Source organism: Homarus americanus, unplaced genomic scaffold, assembly GCF_018991925.1.
Source record: "Homarus americanus isolate GMGI-L3 unplaced genomic scaffold, GMGI_Hamer_2.0 scaffold367, whole genome shotgun sequence".
Lineage (NCBI taxonomy): Eukaryota > Metazoa > Arthropoda > Malacostraca > Decapoda > Nephropidae > Homarus > Homarus americanus.
The window spans coordinates 4,997,198-5,014,813 of record NW_024743709.1 but is presented as its reverse complement, the minus strand read 5'-3'; the positions used below and the strand labels follow the sequence as shown (position 1 = coordinate 5,014,813).

General features: G+C 43.3%; 1 protein-coding gene across 1 annotated transcript in view; it reads right to left on the bottom strand.

The window, feature by feature from the left end:
* Positions 1–6,315: 6,315 nt before the first annotated feature.
* Positions 6,316–17,616, bottom strand: part of LOC121877264 (calcium-activated chloride channel regulator 1-like) — a 29,869-nt gene continuing 18,568 nt past the window's right edge. The window contains exons 2-4 of the mRNA XM_042382925.1: positions 9,948–10,522; positions 8,591–9,822; positions 6,316–8,376 (exon numbers count right to left, since the gene is read on the bottom strand). Of these exons, the coding sequence (XP_042238859.1) occupies positions 6,746–8,376; positions 8,591–9,822; positions 9,948–10,522 (3,438 nt within the window). The 3' untranslated portion in view covers positions 6,316–6,745. The remainder of the gene's footprint in view (positions 8,377–8,590; positions 9,823–9,947; positions 10,523–17,616) is intronic.

Genomic DNA, 17,616 nt, shown 5'->3' with positions numbered 1-17,616 from the left:
TCGTCAATTAATTACATAAGTTAATACTAATCTTCACGTGCAGTCAATTCTATATTACATTTTTTTTTCATTTATGATTTTGAGTTAAGTTTATATATGTATTCAATTAAGGACTATAGTTCATTACCCCTGACTTAAGGTAACTTATTTCATATACTCACAGATCATGGAGTATGGGAGAGTCATTACGTTACTATCACACCAGGACGACCAACAATCAGGGTAGCTCTCACCATTACACCTAATGAAGCGCACGACCACAAGAGGTAAGAGTGAGACTTGTTCTGTGAGAGTAATTGGTAACAGTGATTTATATTATTTATCTTTCTTCCATATGTGTTCTAGGGGCCAAGTATATTTCATAGATCATCACCAGATTCCTTAATGATGCGTTCGTTCCTCTATTGTTTTGGTGATTAATGATAGTGAACGTTATATTGGGGCTGATGTGTACTATAATCTTTCCTTGTCTCGACTGCCCAAACATTGAGAGAACCTCTAAAGTTATATCACAGGTTTATTGTCAATAGTTAGTATGTAGCTGTAAATGTTATTGCACGTTTTATCACTGGTGACACCGAAGCATCAATTTTAGCCACTCTGTGATATGGATGTTGAAACCACACCAGCATTATGAGTCAGATGTGGCCACAGACTTACAGTCGAGGGAACACTGCGAGGAGAAGGTGCCGCCCCCGCTGTCAGATCCATGATGGTGTAATGGTCTATCTCCAGGTTGTGAGGTTACAGCAATTTAAAAAAAAAAGACAATTAGCGGTGATTAGAAGAACGAACGAGGGAGAGAGACAACTTGGTGACCGAGTAAAAGACAAAATATACAAGCCCTAAACATAATAAAAACAGCAAAACATAAAAGTATAGCGAATGTTTTCATAATACAATAATTTTCTCGTGCCGTGATCACCGCCCCAGTGTTGATGTTCTACTGTAGCTCTGTGGGGCCAGGCGAGAAAGCGGGCGGGAGAGGTGTGGTTGCTTTAAGTATTTTTGTCTCCTGAAGAATTAATAATTTCGTGTCGGTGGAGAGGTCATGGTATTTGCTTGGGCCTTTGGGTAAAGAAAGAAAGAAAGAAAGAAAGAAAGGTGAACCAAACTAATCCATCAATCAAGTACCTGACCCATCATCGACTCGTTCAAAACAAAAACATAAAACTACCTTAAGTACAAAAAAATACAACTTTCTTTTCTATACTTTCTTTTACTTTTTTTATTTACTTTTTATTTTTTTTATTTTTTGTACTTTTACCATGAACTTCAAAACTCACCCCCCCCCCTCCCTCTCTCCCTCCCCCTCTTTATAACATGGAATCATTGAGCCCACTAGGATATAATGAGTTGAAAATGTGACATAGGAGGTAAGTTAATCTTAATCATTAGTGAATTAATTCCTTTAAAAGCTTCCCGTCATCTCCTCTCTGATGCTGGGAAGGATAATGTTATTTTTAAAGTGATCTGATTTCCACTTATTTTATTTTCTGTCACTTTTATCTGTTTGTTTATCTGTACTTTTCCTTTTTCTTATGTATGTATGTATGTATGTATGTATGTATGTAAGTACGTATGTGTGTACGTATGTATGTATGTATGTATGTATGCATTTTCATCTAATTCCTCTCTCTCTCTCTCTCTCTCTCTCTCTCTCTCTCTCTCTCTCTCTCTCTCTCTCTCTCTCTCTCTCACGCTCTATCTCTCTATCTCCTCTCCTCACTATCAGCTGTAATTCCCTCTATAGCGTATTTAACACCCCCTCTTTCCCCCCTCTTCCCAAACACACACAGAGCCACACGACCCCTGTGTTTACACTGTGGTCGCGGCACCATCGTGTTTCACTGGGAGGTTGTTAACAAGCTCTCGTTACGCAGTTGAATAATTCCACATATTCTCACTCAAACCCCTTCCCTTCCCTTCCCAGCCCTTCCCTTCCCTTCCCAGCCTTCCTCTTTCCTCCACTATCTCTCTCCATTCCCTCTCCTCATTCTTTTTTCTCTCTCGTTTTGTCTTCCTTCTCCCATCCCTTCCCTCCATTCCCCCACCCCACCCCTTCCTTCCTCTCATCCCTTCTCTCCCTACCCCATCCCTCTCATCCCTTCCCCCCTAACACCCTATTTCCCAGAGCATGGTAAACCTCCTCTCTCTCTCCCTCTCCTTCCGACCTAATGCCGGTGTGAGGCCAGGGATTACTGTACAGTACTTCACTCCCGCCACGACTCCCCGCTCCTAACCCAGTTGGTGCTGACTTTCCTGAAGGACACTGCAGAGACCTACACACACACACACACAGACTGACACTTACATACACAGACTGACTCTCTCTCTCTCTCTCTCTCTCTCTCTCTCTCTCCAGCAGGAGGAAACAATAACCTGCTTTAAATGAGGGAGTGCCAAAGTGACAAGGCCATTCCTCCCTTCCGTGTGGCTCACCCTTGATCTTAAGCCCTATCACCCTTGGTTTAAGCTCCCTGTTCTATAGTTTAAGCCCCCTGTTCCTTGGATTAAGCTCCCTGTTCTTTGGGTCTATGCTCTCTGCTTCTTGCTTTAACTTCCTCGTTCTGGTTTAAGCTCCCTTTCTCTTTGGCTTCAGCACCCTCGCTCTTTGGCTTAAGCACCCTTGTTCCTTGGATTAAGCTCCCTAGCTGCGGATACAAAACCCCTACCCTAAATTTAAGCTCCCTCACTCGACGATTTAAGCTACCTCTCAAGAACTGTATGCTCCCTCGTTCTTACTTAAGCTCCCTTCCGTGGCTTAAATTCTCACGTCACTCATTCAATCTTACGGGGCTCAAATTCCATTCGTTATTGACTCAAGCGCTCTCTCTCTCTCTCTCCGGTTTAACATCCTGCCACTTGGACTAAACTTCTCCCTTTTCTCTAATCTCCCTTTATCGTCAAGCACTTCCTTTATAATATATCCAAGCTCCCTTACTCCTCGCTAAAGTTACCTCTCCCTTAATTTAAGTTTCCTCCCTATTTGTTAAAAACTCTCTCCCTTAATTTAAGTTCGATCCTGTTGTTTACAATTTATCTCTCCCTTAACTTAAGCTCCCTCCTTATTGGTTAAAAAGTCTCCCTCCCTTAATCTTCCTCTCTCTTAGCCTAATCCATCTCACTAAAGGTTTAACCTCCCTCCATCTTGGTTTAAACATTGACCACTACTTTCTTGTGTATTTTACCTCCTTTCTCATTGGTTTAATCCTTCCCATAAGTGAGTTAGAATCTTCAATCGCTCTCATTCTATTTTTGTTTTCAATTTGGTTTATTTTTATTTGTTCGTGTTAATTGATTGTCAGTTTAAGTTCCTAGGTTAGATTAGGTTAGGCACGTCTTTTTTATTTAGTCAATCTTTTTCACCCTATTTTAATCTCCCTCGATCCTAATTTATGCTCCCTTACTCCCGGAATATTCTCCCTCTCGTGTGGTTTAATCATCTTAGTCTCTGATTTTAATCTCCCATGGCTTAAGTGAAATCCTTGGTTTAATCTCACCAGCGCATGCTTTAAGCTCCCTGGCACCTGCTTCAATCTCCCTTGTACCTGCTGTATGTTCCATTTTCACTGATTTTATCTCCCTAGGACATGCTTTAATCTCCCTGGCCACTGCTTAGCTCTCCCTAGGACATGCCTTAATCTCCCTCGCCTTGCTTTTATCTCCCTGGTACGTACTTGAATCTCTCTGGTACCTGCTATACAGTAATCTCCCTGAGTGTTCCCCTTCTCCTTATTTTATCTCCCTGGTCCTTGTCTGAATCTAATCACCCTTGACTCTCCGCTAACCTTCCTCTTCCTTGGTTTTTAATCTCCCTGCCCTCTTTTTTAATCTCCCTTCCGTCTTATTTTCTCATTTTCACTTCATGTAAGCTCCCTTGTTTCCTCTCTTTCCCTTTTCCTCCATTCATTTCTACCCCTTTTCATTAATTTCCTTCCCCTTTCCTCCATTTCCTCTTCCTCGTTCACATTTTCATATTCTTCATCTCACTTTTATTGTCTGTTTTGGTGTATTTATCTTTCTTGGTTTATAATTTGTACTGGTTTATCGTCTTTTGGTTTATCATTTATTTTCTTCTCTCGTGGTTTATTAAGTTACCTATTTATTATATATCTTGGTTTATTGGTTTATTATTTCTATTGGTTTATTGTCTGTATTGGTTTATCATCTTTCTCTTTAGTCTCTCTCTCTCTCGGTTTATTATTTTCCCTTCATTCTCTCTTGTTTTATCATCGTCTCAATGGTTTAACCACCCCAAAATACCAGTTTGTTTAACCTCCCATCTTAGTTAAACTACAGTACGTCACAATATTGAAATCCTGTCAGTGGTTTAGTTTCTTCCATGGTTTAATTCTTCTCTCACATTTTTTTTATCTCCATTCTCCCCCATGGTTTATCTTCCTTCTCTCGTATGGTTTATTTCTCTTCTCCCCAGTGGTTTATCTCCCCACATGGTTTATTTCCCCCATGGTTTATCTCCCCACATGGTTTATCTCCCCCATGGTTTATCTCCCCCATGGTTTAACCTGGGCACCACCTCCGGCCTACTGGGGATGGCGACTCAAAAATCGATGAGGTGGTGGTGGTGGTGGTGGTGTCCTGCGGGTGACGCGACTGTCAGGGATACACAGAAGCTCCCCCGCCACTACCTGCTGCAGGAGGGCCGGTAGAGACAATCTGAAGGAGGAAGGAGTGAAGGATGGCTGGTAGAGACAATCTGAAGGAGGAAGGAGTGAAGGATGGCTGGTAGAGACAATCTGAAGGAGGAAGGAGTGAAGGATGACTGGTAGAGACAATCTGAAGGGGGGAGGAGGGAGGGAGGAAGAACAGGATGGGTGGTACTGAGGGAGAGGGGTGAGTGGGAGGTACTAAGGGTGAGGAGTGAGTGGGAGGTACTGAGAGAGGGAGGTGAGTGGGAGATACTGAGAGAGGGAGGTGAAGCACGAGAAAAGATGATTATTTTTTTATTACGTTTTTTCAGTTCCTCTTATTTTTTTTTCTTTGTCAATCATCTTTTTTTTTCATCTGTTTTCTTTTAGCCTCTATTTTTTCTTTCGTTATATCTGTCAGTTCTGTCTCGCTCTCGTATATTTCAATTTATTATTCATATTTTCGAACTAATATCTTAAGGCAAACGAGAGGAGACGAGAAAGAAGGATAAATGGGAAGAGAAGAATAAAGTGAAGGAAGGAAGGAAGGAAGGAAGGAAGAAACGGAGATAAAGAAGGGGAAATGAAACGATAGGGCGAAGAAGGAATGATGTGGAAAAGAGGAAGGAAGAAAGGGAAGAACGGTAAGCAGTGGAAAGAAGAAAGAGAAAAGGAAAAAAATAAAGTAGGAGGAAGGAAACAAAGGAATGGACAGGAAACAGGAGGAGGGGAGAACGAAAGAAATGAAAGACGTAGAAAGAAGAATGAATGACGAGAGGAAGGAAGGAAGGAAGGATTGAGAAGAGAGAACGAGAAACAAGTGATGGCATAGAGAAGAAGGAAGGAACAGCAAAAAAGAAAGAAGGACAAAAATTGAAGAAGAAAACGTATAGAAAAAACAGGAGAATAAACAGAAGAAATGAAAAAGAAAGAGAGAGGAAAAATAAAAGAAAAGAAAGAAAGAAAAAGTAGACGCAATTAGAGAAAAGAGAAAGTATAAACCACTACAGAGAATCTAATTTGACTTTCTGTTGAATCTTGAATTGAACTTAAGAATGATCTCTGAGTTGACATATAACTTGAATAAAATTACAGTTTGATTTGATATGGAATTTGTGTTCCCACTTAGTAAATATTGAAGAATAGGGTGGAGAGAGAGAGAGAGAGAGACCCAGTAACGCCAGTAACGCCACTCATTTTGCTTGTGCTGTAGTTGGTGGTTGTGATCGCTCTGTAACCATTTGCTCTCACTAAATCTTACCACGAAAACCAACCCTAAAATTTTCCCCGTACATGTAGACGTTTTGAAGAATCTGAAAGTCATGTATTTTTTTATTTATTTTTTGTATTTTATTTACTGTATTTATTTTCACTGTTTAAGGAGGTAGTTAATAACATGGTGGAATACATTTCACTGATTTGTTTGCTAATTTTGTTCTGTTATTTTCTTTTATGCTTATTATTTATATTTTTTTCTTGTATGTATATTTTTCTTTTTATTAGGTATATGATTTTTTCTTTATTCTAAGTCTCATGTATTAATGTGTTTTCTTCATTTTCTTTGTATATAATTTTATCTTTTTATTTTTCCTCTCTGATCTTTTGTATTTCTTTCTTACAAGTGGTTATGTGAGGACACTGACGCACACACAAAACGATATCCATTAATGATTGTCTTTATTTTACGAATTTTATCACAGACATACAAGATATATTGAGATCAGTTACAGTGGTGCGGGGCGAGAGGACGCCACATGTTCGCTGTTCATGAGGTCATCGGAAGCCCCCTCTTGAGCGCCTACTGCCGGAGGGGACTGCCGAGGCAACCTAAAACTCTATACAGTTATGACTAGATGTGAGCAAAGCTTACAATCAACAACATTCTGTACAACATACAATTGTTTTTTCCATACACATGGACACTTATTTTACATACACAACAAATTCTTATCATACGTTGAAAAAACTCCATACAAAAGAGATTCGGGAGGGAAGAGAGGAAGGGGGAGGCGGGAGGTGAAAAAGCAGATGACAACAATGATATTGACACTTAAAGCGTTCTTATGGCGGATGCTTGGGGGGCTGGGGACACCTCACACTTGAGTCACGTTACGACGCTTCGGTTCCACGGACGCTGTTGTCGCAGCAGCGGCTGTGACGGCAGCGGCGCGGGCAGCTAGGGGCGGCTTGGGCGCTACTGGCGGGGGAACCTTAGACCGCACGGGAGCCTGGCTGGTGATGATGATGGCCTCCTCAGGGCAGGGGGCATACATGGGTAGCTGGGCTTGGCTGTAAGCGATCTCGCCAACGAAGGACGGCATCTCTGCTGGATAGTTGGCAGGGTCAACAGGGTAGGACATTTCTGAGGGCTGTGAGGCAATCTCATGGGTGTATGCCGTGGAGGCCTGAGACGACTGTGAGGAGAGGCCCGGGGTGTAGGGTGGAAGCTCCTCATGGCTGTAGCCGGGGTGGTAAGGGTAAGGGTAGGGGGCGTAAGCGTCAGTGGTATAAGGAGGTTGATAGGCCGGGGGGTCGGAGTGTGTTGTGGAGGGCGTCTGTGAGCTAGGGTAGGAGTGAGTGCCGGTGAGGGTTACGTCGGGAAAAGGGTCCTGCAGGTTTTGGTAGTGAGCCAGGGAGCCGGAGGCCTCAACCAGGGGCCCGCTCGTCATAGATACTCGACGCTCGTGTTCCTGCAACAGTTTGGACACACCCCACGACTGTATGGGAGACAGAGGTCTGCCATCTTTAGCAACTGCTACCTCTCCATCCTTGACAACACTGTCTACTGAGTCGTGGCTCTCGTCCTGGTCTACCATGAGGGTGGAGTTGGTTTTGATCATCACGCTGCGGTTTGCCTCCAGTTTTTCACTCTCGTTCTTGTGTTGGTGGCGACGTCGACGGGCCACGTGACAATAACAAAAGGTGGCGAGAACTGCCACTATGATCAGGAATCCTCCCACTGACCCGATGATGACAGCCATGTCCTCCAGGTTGATGCCAGCGACTCGCACGGGTTGGGTCACCCCACGGCCCTGTGGCTCGTTCATGTCACTAGTGGGCTCTATAGTGCGGGGGCTAGTCATGAGGGGCGGCGTGGTGGGCGGCTCAGGCACCCACAGTGAGGCTATGTTACTCACACCTCCACGGTTGGCCTTCTCGTCCACGGCACGGATGGCCACATAAACCATTTGGTCGTACCGGTCAACCTGGATAGCCACCGCCTGTTCCGTGCCTACCAGTACCGGCACTGGCATGCCACTGATACGATCACCATCAAAGGCCTTGGCCTGTGCCCAAGATCTGGCCAACACAGCCTCGTAATGGTGGGCGCGATCCCAGTCATAGTCGTCTCCAGGCGCCGTCCAGCGCAGAGACACCTCACGGGTAGTGAGGTTGACGAAGGAGCGGAGGTCAAGAATCCGGGTGGGCGGCACAATGTCATTGTCGGGCGGTGGTGACACCACGTCTAGCACACCATAGATCATGGAGCGCTGGAAGGGTGGCACAGGTTTGACGTGCTCATATTTGATGATGCTCCCGCAGCAAACCTGTTGCTCTTTGTCGGCATACATGCGACCATGACGGGTGAAGGCGTCGCTGATGGGTGCTAGGGCGAGGCCACTGTTTTGGTCGACTGCAACACTGAGCTGGTAGTGGCCTGGCCCGCCCTGAAGCTTGGGCAGGTACCGCGAGTACACACCGTCACCCCCAGTGATGTCTGGATCTGTGAGAAAGAAAGGAAGAAAATCATGAGTAACATCACTATTGAATATAACTAATATTTCTCAATATACCCTCTATACGTTTTAGGTGTATCTGCCTTTTGAAGTAAGCATTTAAAAGGATAATTTCACGGCGAGTTTAGGGGCGAAATTTCCCTTACTTTTATTTAAAAAATGACAACAAGAACAAGTAAGAATACTGAATATTATATTCACCTCCAAAACCATTGTCAAAGAGGTCGACCAGGATGGAGTCGTAGTTGCTGCCGGTGGTGTTGGTGCCGAGACGCTGCAGCTTGGCTGTCACCTTGGCATTGATGACAGGCACCTCACCGTCTTTCACTTCAGCATAGATAATGACAGGCGCCGAAGGGTCAGTGGCGTTAATGGCACTGTTAGGGGCATTGATCCAGAGTCTGAGACTGATCTTGCGTGCACTGCTCTCCTTGGCTGTCACCTGGATGTGGAGGCCCTGGTGGGAGTCAGCGCGGTTCTCTACACGGTACTGCCACTGACCTCTCTCTGCATTAGGGATGTTAACAAAAATGACATTGGCATCACCGTCTTCTTCTTGCATGTTAACAGAAGCAAAAGTTTTCCCTGAAGGTGCTGTCAGCTGTACAGTGTTACCCACGTGGTTCAAGTCGTAATAGTAGATGGAGAAACGGGCATTAGAGCCAAGAGAGTCATCCAAGGAGAAATCTCCTACAGACATGGATGCAATGCCGCCAGGGTAGGCTGTGCTGTGGATAATAACAGGAGCACCTGGAGCTGCAGGAGGCTCACTGCGACGCACAGCGGCCAGGAGTGCGTCCATGAGGGCCACCATCATGCTCACTTTTGAGTCGTTGCCAACACCCTCGTCCATGACAGAGAATGAGGAGCCTCGTGTGGCTGCCACCAAGGACTGAATGCCGTCAGTGGCGGTGCCTCCCCCACGGCGCTCAGTCAAGGGATAGAGCACTGTGTCCACCCTGACGCTGCGGCTGGTGGCCAGGCGAGTCATCTCATCAAGCTCTCTCTCGCGAACTGCACTCTTCCCGGTGGTCACCAGGATGATCGTGGCACCGGCAGCTCCAGCAGGGTCGGCGTCCAGGGCTTTGAGGGCCTCCTGTATTCCACACAGGACACATTTGTTGCTCTCCGGCACTGGAGATGGATTACGTGGCAAAGAGGAACCAACACGCTGTCGAACATCAGAGAGTGAGTCCATCTTAGAGAGTGGGGCGGCGGTGTGGGCGACAGAGTTAAAGACGACGAGGGCAACGTGGTCTCCGTCCGGCACGTCGTACACCACAACACGTCGTACAGCTTTACGGACGAACTCCCAACGCCTCTGCAGGTTCATAACAGCTGTATCTTCCACCACCAGCACGATACGTGCAGCACTCTCTTGCACGAAACGCAGCGACGGCAACAGTGGAGCGGTGGAATTCGTCGGGCCATTCCTGAAGAAAACAATATTGGAAATGCATAAATAAAGTGTCATCGGGTCTGAATCCCAAACAAAAATCAATGGTCGTAACTCACGATTTTGCATTATTGAGACTTTAACAGGGATTAGGGGACTCACCTTCCTTCGATAAAATCTTGTGACTGAAGTATGATATCCCAGGCGGGGCGGCCATTACACTGAGCGTTGTGCTTGGTGGGTGCTTCAGGAGTGTGGGCGGCAGTGCTGCAGAAGGGTGCAGGACTGATTTTGTGGGTGTTACAGGTGTTGGGTCGTGGTGCATTGGTCTTGGGGTCGCGGAAGGTGGGTGGGTAGAGTGGGTCGTCCGGGTAACCACGCTCCTCAAACACTCCCCACCGAAACTTGACCCATTCAACCAGCAGGAGGCGGGCAGCGTGCACGTAGCTGTCATTAGTGGTGGCCCTTAGGAGGTCACCGCCCATCTGGATGTAATCTCCCTGCCGTCCGCATCCTTGGCTTTGCTGAGCCCAGGGGCGTGATCCAAACACCGGGTGCGCCGACGTGATACGGATGTGGGCGTCTGTGGGCGTGGTGGCGGCAGTAAGAGGCGTGAGGAGGGAACAGGTTAGGGCGTCTGTTCTCCAAGTGCGAGGCAGTGCCACCGTCACCGTTCTGAGAGACGCCCGACCGTTCGTGGCCGCCCACAGCACACCAGAGAACTCCGTCAAGACACTCTGTAACAAGAAAAAGAACCTGGTTAGTTTCACAGTCATTACGTCATATACTTAAATATTACCTTGTTGATCTCTTGAACCTACACCTTTAGGTACACACGACTTAATTTATTTACCTCTGATCCACCAAGTTATTTCTACGGCCATATAATATATACAGTATTGGTTCCTAAAATAATGAAGGAAACCTTTTGTGTATGTATATATATATATATATATAATCTATTAAATATTCCTCCATTACTTCTTCAGACACGATGATAATCTCACCAAGAGCCACATAAGCACCGCCTCTGTTTACGTATTGATAATTAAGACATCAATACACCCGGTATTTGTGTAGTTGTTTCTAAATACAAAGTTTCCATATCAGATCATAAACAAACTATCCACAACGCACTCTATCATGGTACCTTAATGAGTCACACCAAACAACAAGGTAAAGTATGATACTTTGTGAGAACCAACATCCTGCAGAAGCTGTGGGTGTTGGTTGAAGGTTGATGTATAGTGTTACTTTGGGCGTTGAGGGTAGTTAGTGTGGGCCTGGGGTAGTAACTGTGGGCGTTGAGGGGTCTTAAGTGTGGGCCTGGAGAAGTCGTGAGTGTGGGCGTGGAGGGGTTTAAGTGTGGGCCTGGAGAAGTCGTGAGTGTGGGCGTGGAGGGGTTTAAGTGTGGGCCTGGAGAAGTCGTGAGTGTGGGCGTGGAGGGGTTGCCGGTCTGTGGAGGTGGAAGGATCGTGAGCGTGGACATGGAGGGGATCGTGAGTGTGGGCGTGGAAGGGTCGTGAGCGTGGGCGTGGAGGGGTCGCGGGTGTAAGCGTAGAGTGTCAGGGAGGTAACCACCACCTGCCCGCCTCACACCGCCTGGGTTTATACTACGGTCGGTAACTCAACCACAAATTGGAGTCCAGAACTAGTGTTACCTGGCCGTCACTATCAGGTGCCGTTACCTCCCTGTGTAGTACTTACCTGGCGGTGATTAAGGGATCATCTTCCTTACCTCCTCCTCCTATTCCCCTTCTTCCTTCCTCCTTCTCCCACTCTCCCCCACCCCCTTCCTCAGCAGATCCTCGAGTCCTGTTTTGGATCTCTCTCTCTCTCTCACGTATTTGCCTTAATTTTTGTTCATTAATATATTTACGAAACAAACAAATAAGCCACCAAACAAAAACAGTCAAACGAATCCAAACACATGAATGAAAATGAAAAAAAAAACATAAAAAAAAATATTGAAATAGATAATCAAATATAGATGACAATAGATCCAACTGAACTCTGTCCACCACAAAAACTATATTTTCATTTAGAAACAACACGAACTAACGAATGGTAATAATAACTATAAAACAACATCCACAACTCGGCTGATGAACGCATGATATTCACAAACAACATTACCTACCCCCCCCTCCCTACACCCCCCTCCCCCCTAATATTCCCACAATTTACCAAGAATACTTTTCACATCCCAGGAATATCACACATGCTAATTTCCCTCATTTTTTTTTCCCAGTTAGGAATATATCACCCAAGCTTAGAGATATCACGTGTCAAACGAAGCATTTACCCCGAAAAATAGTCAACACGTATATTTGTTAGTGGTTGTGATGGTGTCATACTGAATCGTGTAAGTATGTGACGAAAACATATTTAGGGACGGTTTCAAGTCATTTAAAATTCCCCGCCCGCGCTCCCCTCTTTGATGTGTCGGATTAACATATATTCAGAATGATGCAAAACGGATTATGAAATACAGGGAACGTTGAACAAATTCCTAAAGCTAAGTATTTTACGGAACATTAAAGAGATCGGGAGGTTTTTTTTTTTTTTCCCGGACGGGCGTCGGTGTTAGTAAAAGTCTTTAATGAATAGAGCGAAAAGAGCGACACACTGCACTCGTATTTATGATAATAATAATGATACCACAATTACTTCTATTACTACTACCACTGCTACTATTACTATCACTACAACTACTATAATAATAATAATAATAATAATAATAATAATAATAATAATAATAATAATAATAATAAACTTGTATGCGGACGTAAATAAAACAAATATATTGCGAAAATTCCTCGGATATATACAACTAATTCTCAGATGCATTACCATACTGGGAGATATATATTTTACAACTATGAATCAAACCTTTGTAAATAAACGCGTTCTCCTCCCCTGAGTAGACCAAAACAGTAGTAAAATCACAATAGAATGAACATATTACACACACACCTATACACCAACAGCTATGGAGGTGATAAACGCGATCTTCCCGTCCATCGCCCCCACCCTACCCTTCAATACACCCTAGACACCAATACAAAAGCGCTGTGAGTGTTCTAATACCACAATAACATCGATCACTCCGCTACCTCAAAAGATACACCATCATTTACTCACTCATTAAACGGTGAAACCCAGTCCATATCATCTATACCAAGCCAGTCACTGCATTGTTACCATTTACTTACGTCCTGAGAGTAAATAAACGTTCCTCTTCCTCCTATGTCTCTCTCTCCTCTCACGTATAGAGTGATGGTCCTAAAACTATGCTATAACATCGACTTCCATTATATACCACATCACGATGAACCGACGAAACACACAGACACACACACACACTGTGAACTCCCTAATACTATACCAACACCAGCACCATACTCACTACTACAACACAACACGTCTCCACACTTGTGCTACAAAGGGCGGGTCCCTCCTCCAGCAGCTACACCGCCCTAGATGACAACTGGAGGCCACCAATTACGAGGTGCGCCTAAGTAGTCAGACCCGAGATAGACATACAATTCCTCCATCCACTTAGCATTCATGAGAGGGGCGAATAGCCTAGGTTCCACCACTATCCGCTGCAGCTAGGAGACGGCTGGCAACCTCGATCAGGATTTTTTTTTTCTGCTGACGATTTCGGCCTAAAGGGAAGAAGGTGTTGGAGGGGCTGTTGTTTCTGTTCCCCCGAGACCTAAATGTGGTGTTGAGAGGGCCAAGATCTGTATCTACGTCACGTAACGACAATGACACTCAGAGACCGTCGATACATGTTTCTTGTACCACCTTCTAACAGCAACGAATATTAATAGTGAATGTTAGGAGGTGTGTGTGTATGTATGTGTGTGTGTGTGTGTGTGTGTGTGTATATTCCAAATTTGAAAAGCTATTTACTTGGGATATAAAGACGTGTATATGGTCGTGAATGATGGATTACGTTCACACACATAATATACTTGTGTTATGTGATGCTTCCAGAACGAAACAATCTAGAATTTAAAAATCAATATTTTTTTCCCAGAATCTATACATCCTCTATAGTAACAGCAACAATAAACAAGTAATAGGCCAGAATATAATAACCCCATGGGGACCCCGAGTCAACACAAGTAAGAGCGTGTTATAGGCGTCTCCCACACGCCTCAACCATTGACCATCACCTTTAAACGTTAGATATTCTGAAGCGACACTGAAACATCTGTTGAAAATTTCTCTATGCCCGGTTGAATGTCATGCAAGTGAGGTAGTCGCTACTTGTATGTACCTCCAGCATACTGCAGCATAGAACCGTGAGGAGGTAGATAGGAAGAGAGGAATAAATACGTATTAAAAAGTAAAGATAAGAATGAGATAGAGAAATATGAGACGATGAAAGGAAGAATCAGATAGAGAAGTAAGAAACAAATGAAGGAAGCCTGAGAGAGAGAAAAATGAATGTCAAAAATAAGAGAATAGTAAGATGAATGATAGATAGATAAAGATGAGAGGAAACAGAAGGAGGATGTAGGAGAAAGCAACATCGTGTGTGTGTGTGTTTACCAGAGTAGCTACGAGTTATATACGACTGTTGTAAATTGATAATTACTGCCAATGAATGAGGTCATTAATCCCTTTACGGAGATTAATGAGATGAAAGTAAACAATAAATAAATAAATGTATAGTGAACGGTACAGTAATGTATAATAAATAATTGCTTAGTTAACTTTAATTTTGTAATAGTAATGACATGTTAACGTTTTATTTAATATTTTATCCCCATTAAATAATTTCTCCTTTCACTTAATAGGAGAGCGGAACTTTACATATAGCTAAATCTCTCTCTCTCTCTTTCTCTCTCTCTCTCTACTTTACCTACATTCCTTCCCCCACCACGTACGGACACCCAAACTTTCCAAACAACATTAAAACTATCCCCAAACAATACATGATCATACTTTTCACAAATAACTTTTACATAAACTTAAACAGGTAAGAATTTCATCCATTTGAAACACCTTAACACTAATAAACATATAAAATACGATAACAAGAATTAAACAAAAAACAATCTTATTTATGTTAGTGATGGTCTTGTGTATAACCCCAGGTAGTGTATAAAATGAAGAAATAAAGACCTCCTCAAACGGGAAAAATATACAGGTACCTAGCCGCCCGGTCAGTTAGTAAAGCCAGGTGTTGGACTCGACGAACACGGAGACAAAAGTGTTGAAGGGTATTGTTGTCTACCAGGTGTAAGTCAGGATTTGTCCACCGACTCGTATAAACATAATGTATTATTCTGAAACAATTTGTCTTTTGTAATTCAGTATTTACTCACGGGTGTTCAAAGTTTGGTTTCAAGTAAGGAAAATTAAGGAAGGTGAGAGAGGGAGAGAGAGAGTAAAAGAGAGAAAAAGAAAGAGAGAGAGAGGGAAGAGAGAAAGAGAGAAACATATACTGAACTTAATGTAGAGTATGTACACATATATATATAACACATATACAGTATAAAAATTTCACCGTAATACCTTGTAATTATATACGCCATTACGATTCCACACTCGGGGAAAATTACACTACAGGGTTCACATCACCACACAATTATACACGTCAGTTAAGTGCCATTTAGACCATGTCGGGACGCATCACAACCAACAAGTGGAAATGATAGCCAGTTATCAGCCGAGAATCATATCACATTAACCACATGATAACCAACACACACGCACGCCTGATATCTCCCTTCAGATATCTCTCTCTCAGCGTCGACAGCCTCACTTGACCGCTTTACCCTCCGTGAAACTTTACCTCCCTCAGCTCTCAGTTATTTCTGGTGCCTTTTGTAGAGGAAATGTTCCACCTGACTGACCTTTCCGTTATAGGTCATCTGGCTTTTATTTGAGTTTCCATCATGTTTAGTTTTTTATAACCGAGTGAGTTAGAAACTATTTTGTAGTGAATTTTTAACCCGTTAGGATATATAGATAAGTTATCAGGTCTGTCTTTTAATAATTCCCGTGGGCTCCTTGTGCTTGCTAAGCATTTTCCAGTTGGATTAACCTTCTCAAGCCTCCCAGGTAAAAGGTTTTCTTTCAGCCTTTCCTTCGTTAAGAAGTAATTCTACTTTTTCCTTAAAATATAATATTACTAAAACTTTTTCTCGGCAGGGTAACGATATTTCTTCCCCTTACCATTCAAAAATATATATTAGCTCCCCCCTGTTAATTATACACCATAAACAACCCGAGGGAAAAAAGGTGGAAAAAAGGACGAGGTTATCTGGTAACATCTCCCCCGGCCCTGGTCTCTCAACCGATACTGTACACTACAAACTTTCTCAATACAAAGCCATATTATTAACCTTCCTCAGATGGTCGGTTATCGCCCCCAGATCTGTTCACCCTTTCCACTTACAACAAACATCATAACTGTATACCCGCATGTATACAGGTATAGTCATGTATATTTTAGAATAATTTTTTACGTAAACTTTTTTTTGTCTTTGTTGTTGACGATCGTGATAAACTTTTTTCTCTTGGGTCAAAAAATATCGAGTGTGGGAGACTTAAAGAGGAGGGAGGGAGGGAATGAGGAAGGAACAGAATGAGGGACAGACAAAGAGAGGGAGGGAGAGAAGGATAGAGGGAGGGAGGGAGGGAGGGAATGAGGAAGGAACAGAATGAGGGACAGACAAAGAGAGGGAGGGAGAGAAGGATAGAGGGAGGGAGGGAGGGAGAGGAACTGCCCACACGGTCCTCCCACCAATTGGTCAGACCTTTAATTATCGCTAGTAAATAATAGCGGCCTTAAAGGGTGTTTATGCCGCCATCTGTTATTAAACTAAATGGCGAGAAGTTGTTCTTTTTACCGAGTCTTAATGACGACATGTGTTTCCCAGGAAGCTTCCAAGAAGACTCCAAGAGGCAGGGAGGTGGGGAGACTCCTAGTTACCACATAGTTAAGGGGGTAAATTCCTAACTCTTACTATGGGAGAGAAGAATCCTCACCTATTGTAGTATGTTCACTCTAGGAGGTTTCCACGAGGCTCCTAGAAAAGAAAGTACAAGGCTTCCTCACCTTCCACAAACAAGAATTAAGCTTTATAGGTAAAAGAATTTTTTTTTCAAATTACCCCAAAAAAAATCCTTAACTACAACAAAAAGATCCAAAGAATTCCGATGAAAATTTCAAGTTAAAAGAAAAGAAGGAAAAAGAATATATATGGTTCTTATGTTACCCGTAGGCCGGCACCCTTCCACCTCCACCACCACACGCCTTAAAGCCCCGCCACGCCCATTGGATAAAGAAAGAACGTGGCGGCGGTAGCATCACATTAACCAACTTTTCCCCCGTAACCATATAACCATTACCTAGCTATGGGTCAGGTCACATGTGTAAAAAAAAGTAAAAAAAAAATATATCGTTGGTGTCGTGTTACTCCGGATTCAGAGTTTCTTCCCTATGCTAATGTGATTTTTTCCTTTTTTTCCCTTTTTTCCCTCTCCCTTTCGTAAGTAATTGTGTTAAGAGAAAGAATCAAGTTACATAGGAAGAATCTTGATAAAAAAAAAGCAATTTCGATGATGGCTTTTTTTTAGGGTAGTGATCTTTGTACCATTTAAGTGAGCCAATTAAATGCGTTCATACATCTCCAATTAAGGAAGGGGGAAAATTTTTAACTACGCACATTTGAAATTCTTGAGTCTCGTGTTGTTTGACTTCTATGAGGAAAGAAGAAAGATATTTTTAATGTTTTTTATATATAATTCACAGCTATATTACTGTTTGCTTTTAAAAATAACTATATTAATTTATTTTTTCGAC